The sequence below is a fragment of the Rhineura floridana genome, chromosome 10 (assembly GCF_030035675.1).
Source record: "Rhineura floridana isolate rRhiFlo1 chromosome 10, rRhiFlo1.hap2, whole genome shotgun sequence".
NCBI lineage: Eukaryota > Metazoa > Chordata > Lepidosauria > Squamata > Rhineuridae > Rhineura > Rhineura floridana.
This window is the reverse complement of record NC_084489.1, coordinates 40,829,969-40,841,865: the sequence shown is the minus strand read 5'-3', so window position 1 is coordinate 40,841,865 and position 11,897 is coordinate 40,829,969. Positions and strand designations below refer to the sequence as shown.

General features: G+C 39.2%; 1 protein-coding gene across 5 annotated transcripts in view; it reads right to left on the bottom strand.

Annotated features, from left to right (window-relative positions):
* Window positions 1–2,042: 2,042 nt before the first annotated feature.
* Window positions 2,043–11,897, bottom strand: part of IGF2BP3 (insulin like growth factor 2 mRNA binding protein 3) — a 113,854-nt gene continuing 103,999 nt past the window's right edge. For all 5 annotated transcript variants that reach the window (XM_061585602.1, XM_061585604.1, XM_061585601.1 and 2 more), the window contains 5 exons: window positions 8,047–8,166; window positions 6,875–6,949; window positions 5,466–5,597; window positions 5,244–5,357; window positions 2,043–4,620 (listed from right to left, as the gene is read on the bottom strand). In XM_061585602.1, coding sequence (XP_061441586.1) covers window positions 4,519–4,620; window positions 5,244–5,357; window positions 5,466–5,597; window positions 6,875–6,949; window positions 8,047–8,166 — 543 coding nt within the window. In that variant the 3' untranslated portion in view covers window positions 2,043–4,518. The remainder of the gene's footprint in view (window positions 4,621–5,243; window positions 5,358–5,465; window positions 5,598–6,874; window positions 6,950–8,046; window positions 8,167–11,897) is intronic.

Here is an 11,897-nt window from a genome sequence, read left to right as displayed (position 1 = left end):
ACATTCTAGGATAGTCGCTGGGAGGTCATTCTGAATTCACTGAATAAAAGCTTGGGGCTATAAGCAACTTGTCTTGCAAATTTAATATTCTGTAGCTCTTGGTGTAGCCAATAGATTTAGTTGCAAAGCACTGGCCTGTTGGGAGAAATGGTTCATGTACTGTTTTGAAAGACACATTTGATTTCTAACAGTGAATAGTGCTGCTGCACCTAACCAAATGGTAATGTACTTTATTGCTTGTGCTCATAGGCATATAGCAGTCGGCTGTTTTACACCAACATCTCTTGAGTAGGGCATCAGGATGTTATAAATAGTTACAGGATGCCAGGAAGGGCAGAACTGTTATGACCAACAAAAGTTGCCTTAAGAAATGATCAGTCAATTGATTTTTGCTTAGTCTTAGCTCCTCATCCCCATACTACTGCATGCAGCTATCCCGTGTCCTGCCCAGCTGAGGTTACTGTATGCACTTGTTCCAGCACATGGGCTGTTCTGGCCCATGAAGCTACTTCAAGGATTCTGCTAACTCTAAAAAAAAAAAAAGATAAATTAAAAATGGGCTCTTTCCTCTTGCCCTCAAATTTGCCTTGTAAAAAGGCACTTCTCCCTCTAGTGTGGCGCCATTAGGATGAGGTCTTAACATTCAGGAAAGCATTCTTTACAGCTTCCTAAGAGCTATGTCCTTGTAGCAATGGTGCTACACTAGAGGGGAAAAGGCATCTTTTCAAAGCAAAGTCAAGGCTTTCCTGGCCATAACAGCACTGAACTGGGAGGATCCTCTCCTTCCAAGACAAGACTGTGATTGAAAGTCACCCCCCCTTCTGATCAGCAGAAGAGCCTGGGCAGGTGAGCATGCCTGCCTGTGTGGTCTGTATGTGCACATACAAGTGCACATTGGCCACTTGGGCAATGCCCACTTATGGCATGTAGGCCTAGAGGGTTGGCCAACCCTTGAAGTGGCCATTAGGTTTCTACAGTGGTGCCTGCTACTGAGGAAGGCAGCACTATAGTGACTGTGAAGGTGGCTCATTGAGCTTTTAAGGGTCAGTAACACCCAGAAAAACTAGCATGCAACAATATAGTACCCTGTTGCACTGATTCAACCATATTGCAATGGTGCTTTCACCTTATTGCATCTTTCTATTCAGTTAAAAATTTGGAAGATAGCAATTTAGTATTTATAAACTTACTTTGTCATGGGATTGGGCCCTTATGCACACAGATGTTGAATACTACCATTTGGCTAGGGATTTTGTTTAGCATTTCGACATCATTGCTGCTGTTGCCGAAGTGCAAACTGTTCCCGTTTGATATACTTTATACTCTAGTTCCAAGGAAGTGCCAGGTTTCAGCTGTTAGGCATGCTATAATGCCCTTTCAGAGAAATTCTTCACACATTAGGAGTTTTAAAAAACTAAGCAAGTGACATCCTTACTGTATACCTTACGTATGAGGCAGCACATGGTATAAAACAAATACACATTGGGTTACAACCATGCCCATCATGTTCTAAATGTGGGCACACTTGTTCTATATAATGGCATTCTGATACTTGCCACTTTCTTTGGATAGTGGCACTCAACACTGAAATTCATCATTTTTACTGCCCACAGCACATGGGTGATGATTTCAGAAACCATATGCAATAATACTGGATCTCATTAGCCATTCAAACAACAGAACACATCCAACCAGTTCCATCTAATTTTAGCACGCTGGAAGAGGATTTGTCCCCAATATCTTACAATGGCTACATTTCCCAAGTTTTCCTTGGCTGGACAATTTAAACTGTACAGAACAAGTGTGTGCCGCGGGGGTTACCTCAAGTTGTCATATGGCTGCTCTCTCAACTCCAAATCCTCTAAAACAAGTTTCAGAAGTTTGCAGGGATATAGTGTTTTCCCAAGGAATGATCTATACCTCCTTTGTAAAGATCTTGTAAAATAAGACTCAACTAAAATTCAAACACAAATTGTTCAGCTGCTATGTTAATTCAAATTGTGGAAGAAGAGAAAACAAAAGCAGGCACGTATGTCTGATAATAGGAGTTAAACTCTTTATTCCATTCAGAGGCATCTGGCAAGTGAAGCTGCATTGGGGGCACGTTACAGCGGAGAAATGATCAATACTTTTGTGAATACTGAAGTCATATACAGAGTAACTTCCTAGCTATTTCCAAGTACTCCAATTACCAAGTCTCAACTGAAAGTAAAAGACATGATTTTACCATACTAAAGTCTAGAAATTTAAGAGAAATTACAATATTTAAATCAGCAGATGTAAATGCAGTACTTATTTTGTAAAATAAAACTGTTATGGAAAACAAATAAATCTTTCCCCAATATTAAGAAAAGGATATTGAGTTCAGACAACAAAAATCCACACTATGACCTTCTCGTACTTCAGTAATTGTAAATTCATTGTAAGAAAAATCTCCTAAAGATTAGGTAAAGTACTGTCCAGAAAAGAAAAAGAAACTTCCATTTTTTCCTTCTGCTAAACTACAATATAAATTTGTGGTTTTAAAACCAATTAGTAAAGAAAAGATGCAGTAAAAAAACACAGATCATTCTTGGAAAGTTATCTAACCGGTACAACAGCTATCTTTGGGAAAATGATCTATTCTATGAAGAAATGCCTCTATTTTAATATCAATCTAAGAGGTAGATCAACAAAATGGTGAAACAAACTTTTTGTTTTTGCTATTTGTGCCCCTCAAATCAGTGCAGTGTAGCAGTTCCAATCTTCCCATGCACAGAAACATCACAAACAAAAGGGTCCGAGGTAATAGCATGGCTCGTGTACACGGGCAGGATCATACACACACAGCAGTCTTTATGCACCATGTGTTGCCACATACTTGTTAAAACTGAGGTAGACTGAAGTTTATTGTAGAAACTTGAATGCATATTACCACAATCATGATTCAAATTACATTCTGAAATTAAAAAAATAAATTTGGTAAATTTCCTGTGATCCCTGCCTTTTTATGTTTTCTTCCTCCTTTTTGTGATCAGTTGCAGAATGTGCATAAATCCTGCTGTATCTTATTTTGTAAGCCAAGCTTGAGGTTGTATTTCATTTTTTTTAATTTAAAAAAACCTTCCAAGTGGCTTAGTGTGGCCCTTAGTAGCGGCTGGATATGTAAACTTAGCCTTTCATTACCTTTAAATGTGATCAAACACTGTTTGATCCCTCCCCCCCCCCAATATTATGGTAACTGAAAACAGTATGAAGCAATCTGCTGGAGACCAGAGAACCCACGCCTCCAAACTGCTCTAGCATATCAAGCATCCTACCAAACTGAAGATGAAGCTTGCTCTTTGAAACAGAATGGCAAAGTACAAATGGGCTGCAAATGTTTAAGCATAGCATTAGTAGGTAGGTAGTGATGGTCAAAGGCACAAAGGGTTCATGCATTCAATCAAGTACAAGAAAAAAATGTCCAGTCTCCAAAAGACTTACTAAAATTTACCCCCAAGTCCCAGCCTCTTGCCATCACTTCCTTGTTCTGTTCCCAACAAAGTACCATCACAAACTTTTTCATCCCATCCTAAAAGAAATATAATGGCATTGCTGCTATCAGAATGTTGGCATTTGTTTAGGTATTGTTCGAACACTGATTCTCGCCTCCCCAAACAAATGATTGTGTTGACACCCTCAGATATAATCCAAGACTATATTTTTCCATCTTACTCCTGTCAGCCAGCAGTTAGAAGCAATCTACTATATCCCCCCTCCCCCAATAAACTCTGTAGTGCTCCTGGCTGCTGGCTGATCAAATTTTACTTTTTTTAAAAAAATAAAATGCTCAAGAACTATTAGCTTTATAAAGTACACAAAATACCAAAAAGAAAAAGAAAAAAAAAGAAGCAAAAAAGGAACAATTTCTTATTTGAGGTATTAAATGCCTGAGGTAGTTTAGTAAAATGCATATTTATCTTTTCATGCCCTGGCCAACACCATTGAACACTTCCCTTAGTTTATACATGGCAGTGTTATGTAAAAATGCAACCAAATGTTTAAGAAGACATGCCACTTGGTTAACATTGGGAGTAACACTTAACCTCTTTGTCAATGCCCTTGTTCGAAACCCCAACCCCCCTCCCAAAATCCCACCCTTAAGCTATCTTTTCGTCTTTTACAAGTGGACCTGGAAGAGCAATGCCTTTTCTTTTTAAACCAGTGAACTCAAAAGAGAAAGCTTCATTAAACCAAGTTCTAAAATTGTTGGGGAATAGTAAGAACAATAAAAGAAGACTAACAAATTTATGTTAAACTGTGAGAATAGAACAAAAGGGAAGTGAAGGGGTCCTTAGTTTAAAGCTGGGTTTCAAAAGTAAGAGAGCCTAGAGAATACATTCTCAGAGACAGTATGCCAACTGCGGCCTGGTCCTCAAATAAGTGACTGGCTTAGTAAAACTTCTGCATATCATTCCAACAGGTGCCCAGAACCTGTCTATTACAGTCTCTCTCTTTGGTCTGGCATCTGTCTCCGAAGGGTCTTTTCCTAAACCTTTACTTTCGTCTCTGCTGAGGTTGTCCACTTTGCGCTGTCTTCTGCTGCTGCTGCTGCCTTCTTACCTGAGCCAGTATTTCCTGAATTTTCCGCTGGGCAAGCTACAGATAGCAAAGTTGTTGGTCAGTTCCAACTATCACCGGTCATGTTAGGTTGACTTTCATATCATTTATTTTCCCATCTCTTTCTCCCACTCACCCTGTGATTTACTTTTTCAAATAATTTTGAACTGTAAATACCTTTAGAATAAGGAAGACTCTGTGTATGCGTACAGCAGATAGGACATTTGCCCTCTGAAAAAATGTTGCTATAATGATTAATTTTTTAAAAAAATCCCTCTCACCTTTTTGGTCAGCAAGTTAAATACACCATTACATACACAAAACTAAGCTGATCAAAATCACTAACTCATACAGAACCACGATGGTCAAAATGAGTTTTTGCCACTCACCAAAAGACAGGAAGTAAGGGGACAGGAGAGAATTCCATAATTTAAAATAATCCAGAGCACAACTAACTGGCATTTGCTGATAGCTGAATTAGTAACAATATTTTCCCATCTTTTTCTTCTCACCAGGACTATGAAGATATTGGTGACATTTATTATAACATGGGTTCAGTGGGAAATTTCATGCTAACTCACTTCTTAAATTAAATTTCTATTCTCCTCTAGCAAGGAAAATACAAATGTCCTTGTTACACAAATGTGGAAACATCTACCTACCTGGCATGCATAGAAATGGCCAGTAATTTTCACAACCACCTGATCATTCTCATCTGGTGTCTGGTCTCGAGGAACAACAACTTCCGCACTTGTCAAATTCTGAAGCTCATTTACCTGTACAAAGCAAATAGTAAAATCATTATACTGGCCTACCATATTTTATAATATAAATTGGTCAAAAGAGATGCTTGAAAATTATTCAACTTTTTTTCAGCTACTTGCCGTTTTGCCTCCTTTTCCAATAACTCTACCAGCAGCATAGGATGGCACTTTTATATGAGCTTCAAGTTTCACTTCTTCTTTAGGTCCAAAGAAATTTTCTTCCTTAAGTTTCCCATAGATTCTTCCTTGAGCCTTCAAAGTAAGATATATGCCAATCAAATCAGTCTGACTCTACCAGTCCTATATACAAACCCCATGCAGCTATAGAAAAGAAAAAGTCAACGTTTCCTTGATAAATCATCACCAATATACTACTCATCAGAACAGCACAGAGACATAATGGCAGAAATAAAATGTTATGCTTATTTTCAAAATCCTTACTGGGATTTTGATGAATTCCTATCATAATTCATTTACATTATTCAATACGGAAACCACCAAACCCACAAGTTCTTTTGGCATTTAACAGAACTTTGACATCAGTACCGGGCCAAGTTCAAGGTTCTAGTTTTGGCGTATAAAGCCCTATACAGCTTGGGACCAGGATACTGGAAAGACTGTCTTATCCCTTATATACCCAGTTGACCACTGCGCTCCGCAGGTGAGGGCCTCCTGCAGATACCATCTTATCAGGAGGTCCGTTCTGCACAACATAGGAAACGGACCTTCAGTGTGGCAGCACCTACCCTGTGGAATTCTCTACCCTTAAATATTAGACAGGCGCCATCTCTGTTATCTTTTTGGCACCTGTTGAAGACCTTCCTCTTTCAAAAAGCCTTTTAAGTTGAGACCTTGTCCCAGTCTGCTTCTGTGTTGGAATTGCTTTTTAATATGTTTTTAAACCTTTTTTTAAAGATGTCCTCAAAGCTTTTTTTAAAGAATGTTTTTAAAGTTGTTTTGTTTTAATGTATGTTAAAGTCTATTTTTATGATGTTTTAAAGTGTTTTTAGTGCTTTTGTTTGCTGCCCTGGGCTCCTGCTGGGAGGAAGGGCAGGATATAAAACAAATAATAAATAATCAGTGTTAGAATGTAAGCATGTTTGCTTAGTAGTAAAATGGTCACTAGACGATGATGAAAGCAAATTTTAGTAAACACACAAAAACCCTGAAATCACAACAGCATTAGAATTGAATCACTGAATCGATTAGCTATGTTACTGATGCATGCTGGCATGGAAGCACTGTTTCTGTGAATGAGCACTTTGAATTGAGGAGTGAGAACAACACTGCCATGATTTATCTGTATTTATTTACTTGTATTTAAAATTGAGTAACTGGCATATGCACACAAGCATCTTATTCAAAAAGTGAGTCAGAAGGTTAGGGTTGGCATCTCTGGTGACTATTCATGTTTTGACTTAAACTATGATGAAATTCATGCCAGCACAACACTTCAAGGAACTTTAGAAGAGCCAGATATTTATTGATGCATTTCCAGCGACAAAAATGAATTAGGAAATTTAAAGTACCTTGAACTGAGCCTCTGGTGGTCCAGTGATTATCACCATTCTCAGCTTTGCATCTGGTCCTTCAGCAGGTGCAATCTAGAACACAAGGAACAGATGAGGAATTGTTTGGATCACCTCCTGACTATTCAATGGGATGATTTCTTTTTTAAAAAGGAAAACATCCACCGCTCTGCTATTCCAATACAAATGCACTAGCAATATTAAGCATGGAAATTGGTATTGATATTTTCCTATGAGTAGTGAAGCAATTTATGAGGACACACAGTCACAGTAATATGTCGCTGATTTCAGTCAAATGTACTTCTGCAGATTTATTATTACGGACTAAGCTATACCAGGGGAGGAAGAGGCGTAGAATGGAGTATGACGAGACCTGTCTTATCAGGTACACTGCATGACACAGACACCCAACAAAAACGTTGATCATTAACAGAGTTTCTAACCAGTCTCCTTTTATCCTCACCTCAACACATGAACACAAAACACACCCAACATACCTTCTACTATGGTGGAGCTGTTGTTGATGTGAGGCAGAGCCTTCTTTTTAATCAACAGTCAAGGCAGACCCAATATTACTGATGAATTATATGTATGCCACAATCCTATATGTGTCTACTCAAAAGTAAGCCTCACAGATTTCAGTGAGACACACTCCCAGGCAAGCATGTATAGGATTGCAGCCTTAGTGATCAGAAGTTTAGAGAGTGGACTTTCCAAACAGAAAGCACTTCACAAGTGAAACTATCTGTTCATCTTTTTCTGAACTACAAAAATTTGGAGCAATACGAGAAGCCCAACAATTAAATTGCTTTCATGTTTGTTAATTAAAATCTCATTTTTTAGCTCTGTGCAATATGCAAAATAAATTTCAATTAAGAAACATGGCCTAAAGCCATCTTAAGAACAAATATTACCTAAAAGTCAAGACCACCAGGGTGGTGAGGTTTTTGCAGCTTATATTTCATCCCCCAAAGAACTTTTAGAAACATGTTTGTAATTATCTTGTCTCTGAGGAGTTAGTAAGATGCATTCCATAAACAACAAGTACCATTTACTGCTTTATATTCAAAGGAGGGTGTCTAAGCTAGACACAGAATACAGCAATGCCTGTAGAAACTTGCTTAAACAGTCATAGAATTGGGGATATCCAAAGTTGACCAGTTTCATGTTACCTTAATAGATGCACCTGCAAAACGAGAAAGTTGTTTGATGTGTTGCCCCTGCTTGCCAATAATGGCGCCCACTGCCAAGGCTGGGATGAACAGATGAACAGTCTCAGACTCTGGCTGTTGCTGGGGTAGAATGGGGGGAAATGGTCAGACAATGAACAGCAGTAATCAAGCTGTTACAGCAAAGTTGAAAGCAAGCAGATATGCCTTATTTTTAACCACCATACAGGATTTAAGTAACTTTTATAATATAAAGAAGAAATTCACTGTACTTGAAAGATTTAAACACACAAGATTTCTAAGTGTGCTTTTTCTGGATTTTTAAGAATTATTCACAAGGGGCTTAGAACAAACAACATAGCAAAGCTTTAGGTTGTTTTTAATGCTGTATTTTAAAATTGGTGTAACCTTTAGGCAAAGGGCAGGTAATAAATGTTGGTGTTAATAACTACTACAACTACTACTACTACTACACGAGTAACTGCAAACTTTAATGCTAGTAATGAAGCCACTTGTGTAGAATTGTGTAACAAGTGGATACTCTGGCATCAAATCCCATAACAGATGAGTACTTTCAAAAGAAGACTGAGTTTGCAAAGCCTAAGGATCATTTATTTATGATTCTGTAAAAACCATTCTGTGTCTGCAAAACATAATTCAACTCCATTTTACTAGCATGGCCATCCCATAAAGAATACGGCTTTCTGCCAATGTGAAAGATTTTTCTGTTTCTTCACTAGGCATGATATCCTCATGAAGGGTGGAAACATTCCAGTAATAGCTGTACTATCTTTAAATAGCGTAACACAAGGGAAGCCAATGTGGTGCCTTCCAGATGTTGGGACTACAACTCCCATCATCTTTGGCCATTGACTCTGTGAGTTGAAATCCAGCAACATCTCGAGGGCATTATGTTGGCTACCCCTGGCATAACACAACAGAAAAGTTTGATCAAGCGAGTTGCACTTAAAGGGAAGTGGAATTGAGTACAGAGGGATATTAATTACAAGTAGTAATATCCAGAAACCCAATGCTTTTCAAGCTATATATAGCTCTAAGTTAGTGTTGAGGGAAATGACGGAATGACTTGAAACACCCAGAGGGATGTTCTTTCTGTCCAAGCCTATCTTGGAACTGACTTATAAGTATAGTTGATTAATGAAACTATTCTGCTATTTAATACATGATTTACATTGCTTGACATCTTTCTGTTAACACACACTTCCATTGTTACCACTAATGAAAACCATACAAAGTCCGTAACAAATTGTTTCCCCCCAGTTTTTTATTATAATTGATCTCTCTCTGCATTCATTACTATGCCTAATTCATACTGAAATAATCTTTTAAAATATGTTCAATATTTTTTACTAAAGTCAAATCATGCAAAACCATTTTATGCTTCAGCTCCAATTTTTTAAAAAACCTGAACACTCACAAAGAAAACCCAGAGCACAAAACTAAGAACAAATTTGTTTTGGCAGTGACAGAACTTGAGCACACTCTAGCATAGGCTCTGCTCCACATATTAAATGGAACACACACACATACACACACTGCGAGTAAACATATACAAAATAACCAGTTATTTTAAGCATGTTACACCAATTTCATGATCAGTTGGCTCTAAAAGTTCCCACAGAAGAAGGAAAGCTTTGAATCAAACACAGTATGTTTCTCTGTTATATCCATAGCCACATACGTATTTATGGTCTAGCAGAAGCAAGTCTATGAAGTAGTTTCTATATGGGGAGCATTCTCTAACCTCCCAGAAGCTTGGATGGTAACTTCAGGGTATAGCAATGGAAAATCTAGATTTCAACAAAAAGGGTTTCTTAATGTGAGCAGTTTGTTGATAAAGTCTTTTATATATTCTTCATTCTAAGTTGTATCACTCCCTCTAATAGCAAACTCTGACAGTGAGTGCCAACAGGTTTGGGGCAAAAATGAGATAACTGGGACGGGTGTTACAGAAAGAAAAGAAATTTGGACTTGTCTATGAATTTCAGTTCAATCAATGGAAGGGGGACTGCTAGCATGAGGAGTCCCTCTGAATTTGAAAGACAGGCTTCCATTTCAAAATGGGAAGAAGGAAGGGAAGCTTCCCTTTTCATTTCCCAGAAAATTGAGTCAAAAAACCATACATGCCATTGGTGCGATCAACTATTGTAACTGGTAACAGAAATAAAAACTACAACACAGAACCAGCAACTGATACAACCTCCCTTGCCCCAAATGGAACTTGCTGAGGAGTGAACAGGCTTCCTGTTTTGCTCATCACAGCAACTGTACTACCTCTTTCCGGTGGGCTTGATGAGCAATCAGCCCTCCTATCAAGCTTGAATCTGCAGAGGTGGGTGGGGACTGTCCGAGCAGTTGTGTGTCAATCCCCCTCCCCCATCCTTCCTGTTCTGGAGAGGAAAGATCAGTAGGATGCTTCCTCTGTTGTTATGACAAAGCACTCAAGCATCTTCGCTGAGCAGTGCCCAAAGTCAGCATGCTTCCTTGCTACTGTTTACTGCAGGAAAGGATGGCACGAAGCTTCCTTGGTTGTTACTTTGTGGAGCTGTTCTGAGTGCCTCCAATGAGCATTAGACAAGTCAGCAAGGGGTGGGAAGCTGCCTTGCAACCTACAGTGTTTGTTTCCAAGGTGATGAATGTAGTCATGGGGAAAAAAAATGGGGGGGGGGGTAGAAAAAAGGCACCAATTGGTACTACCTCCCACCTGAAAACCAATGAAGATCAGAGGCAATAGGTTGGAGCAGTATTAATATAGAGTGGGCCAAAATGCCTTCCTTCTCTTAATAGACACACACAGCTAAGCCTAAAATTTCCATTTCTCCATTCAAGGGGAAACAACTATAGTACAAGGATGTCCAAAAGTAGTACAGGCGGGCCAAGTTTTACGGCGTTTCGCCTTTTGGCGTTGCGCTAATGCGGCGGCTTTCAGTTCTGGAAAGTCCCCGCTTTAAGGAGCTTGTTCCGCTTTTATGGCGGTTTTTTTCATCGTGTGCCATTTTTGCGCCATTTTCACGTAACATGCACCATTATTTTCAATGGGTTCCGCTTTTCGGCAGCAGTCTGGAATGGAACCTGCCATATAAGCAGGGCCCGCCTGTATATTCCAGTATGGTGCTCCTCTAATGCCCACAGCCCCAGAGGACTGCTACACTTAAATATGCAAAACCCATTTGGAGGGCTCATTGTCCATATGATTGTATCAACAGGGGATGAAAGAATAACTTTCTGGTAAGGAATGCCTGCGACCAAACTATGGGTTGCATTCAACTAACAGTTACTCAGAGTAGACCCATTGAAATTAATGGACCCAAGTTAGTAATGGTCTTTAATTTCAATAGGTTTGTAAATGTAAATGTACTGCCTTCAAGTCGATTCCGACTTATGGCGACCCTATGAATAGGGTTTTCATGAGGCTGAGAGGCAGTGACTGGCCCAAGGTCACCCAGTGAGCTTTAGTTGAACACAACTCTGTATCTCCCCTTCCAGAGGGGTGTTCTTTCTGAAGAGACTGAAGTCATAACAGTGTGGACCAGAATACCTGTCAGGACCTGCAAACTGCTGGATGTGTAAGCATAGCAATACTGCCCTGGAGCCAGCAATATCTTCAGTATCAACACTAGGGCTGTCCTGAAAACCACCCTGCTATTTTGCACCTCATTCCCATATGAACGGGGAAGGGTTATTTTTGTTGCTCTCAGGGGATGGGTTAAATTGTCTCAGAAGTTTTTTTGGGGGGGAAGGGATGGCTTCCCCTACAAAGAATTAAGCAACATTTGTTTATTTAAGCACTGTGGCTAATGCTAGCTCCACAGGGCTGAGATGGGGATGGCTTA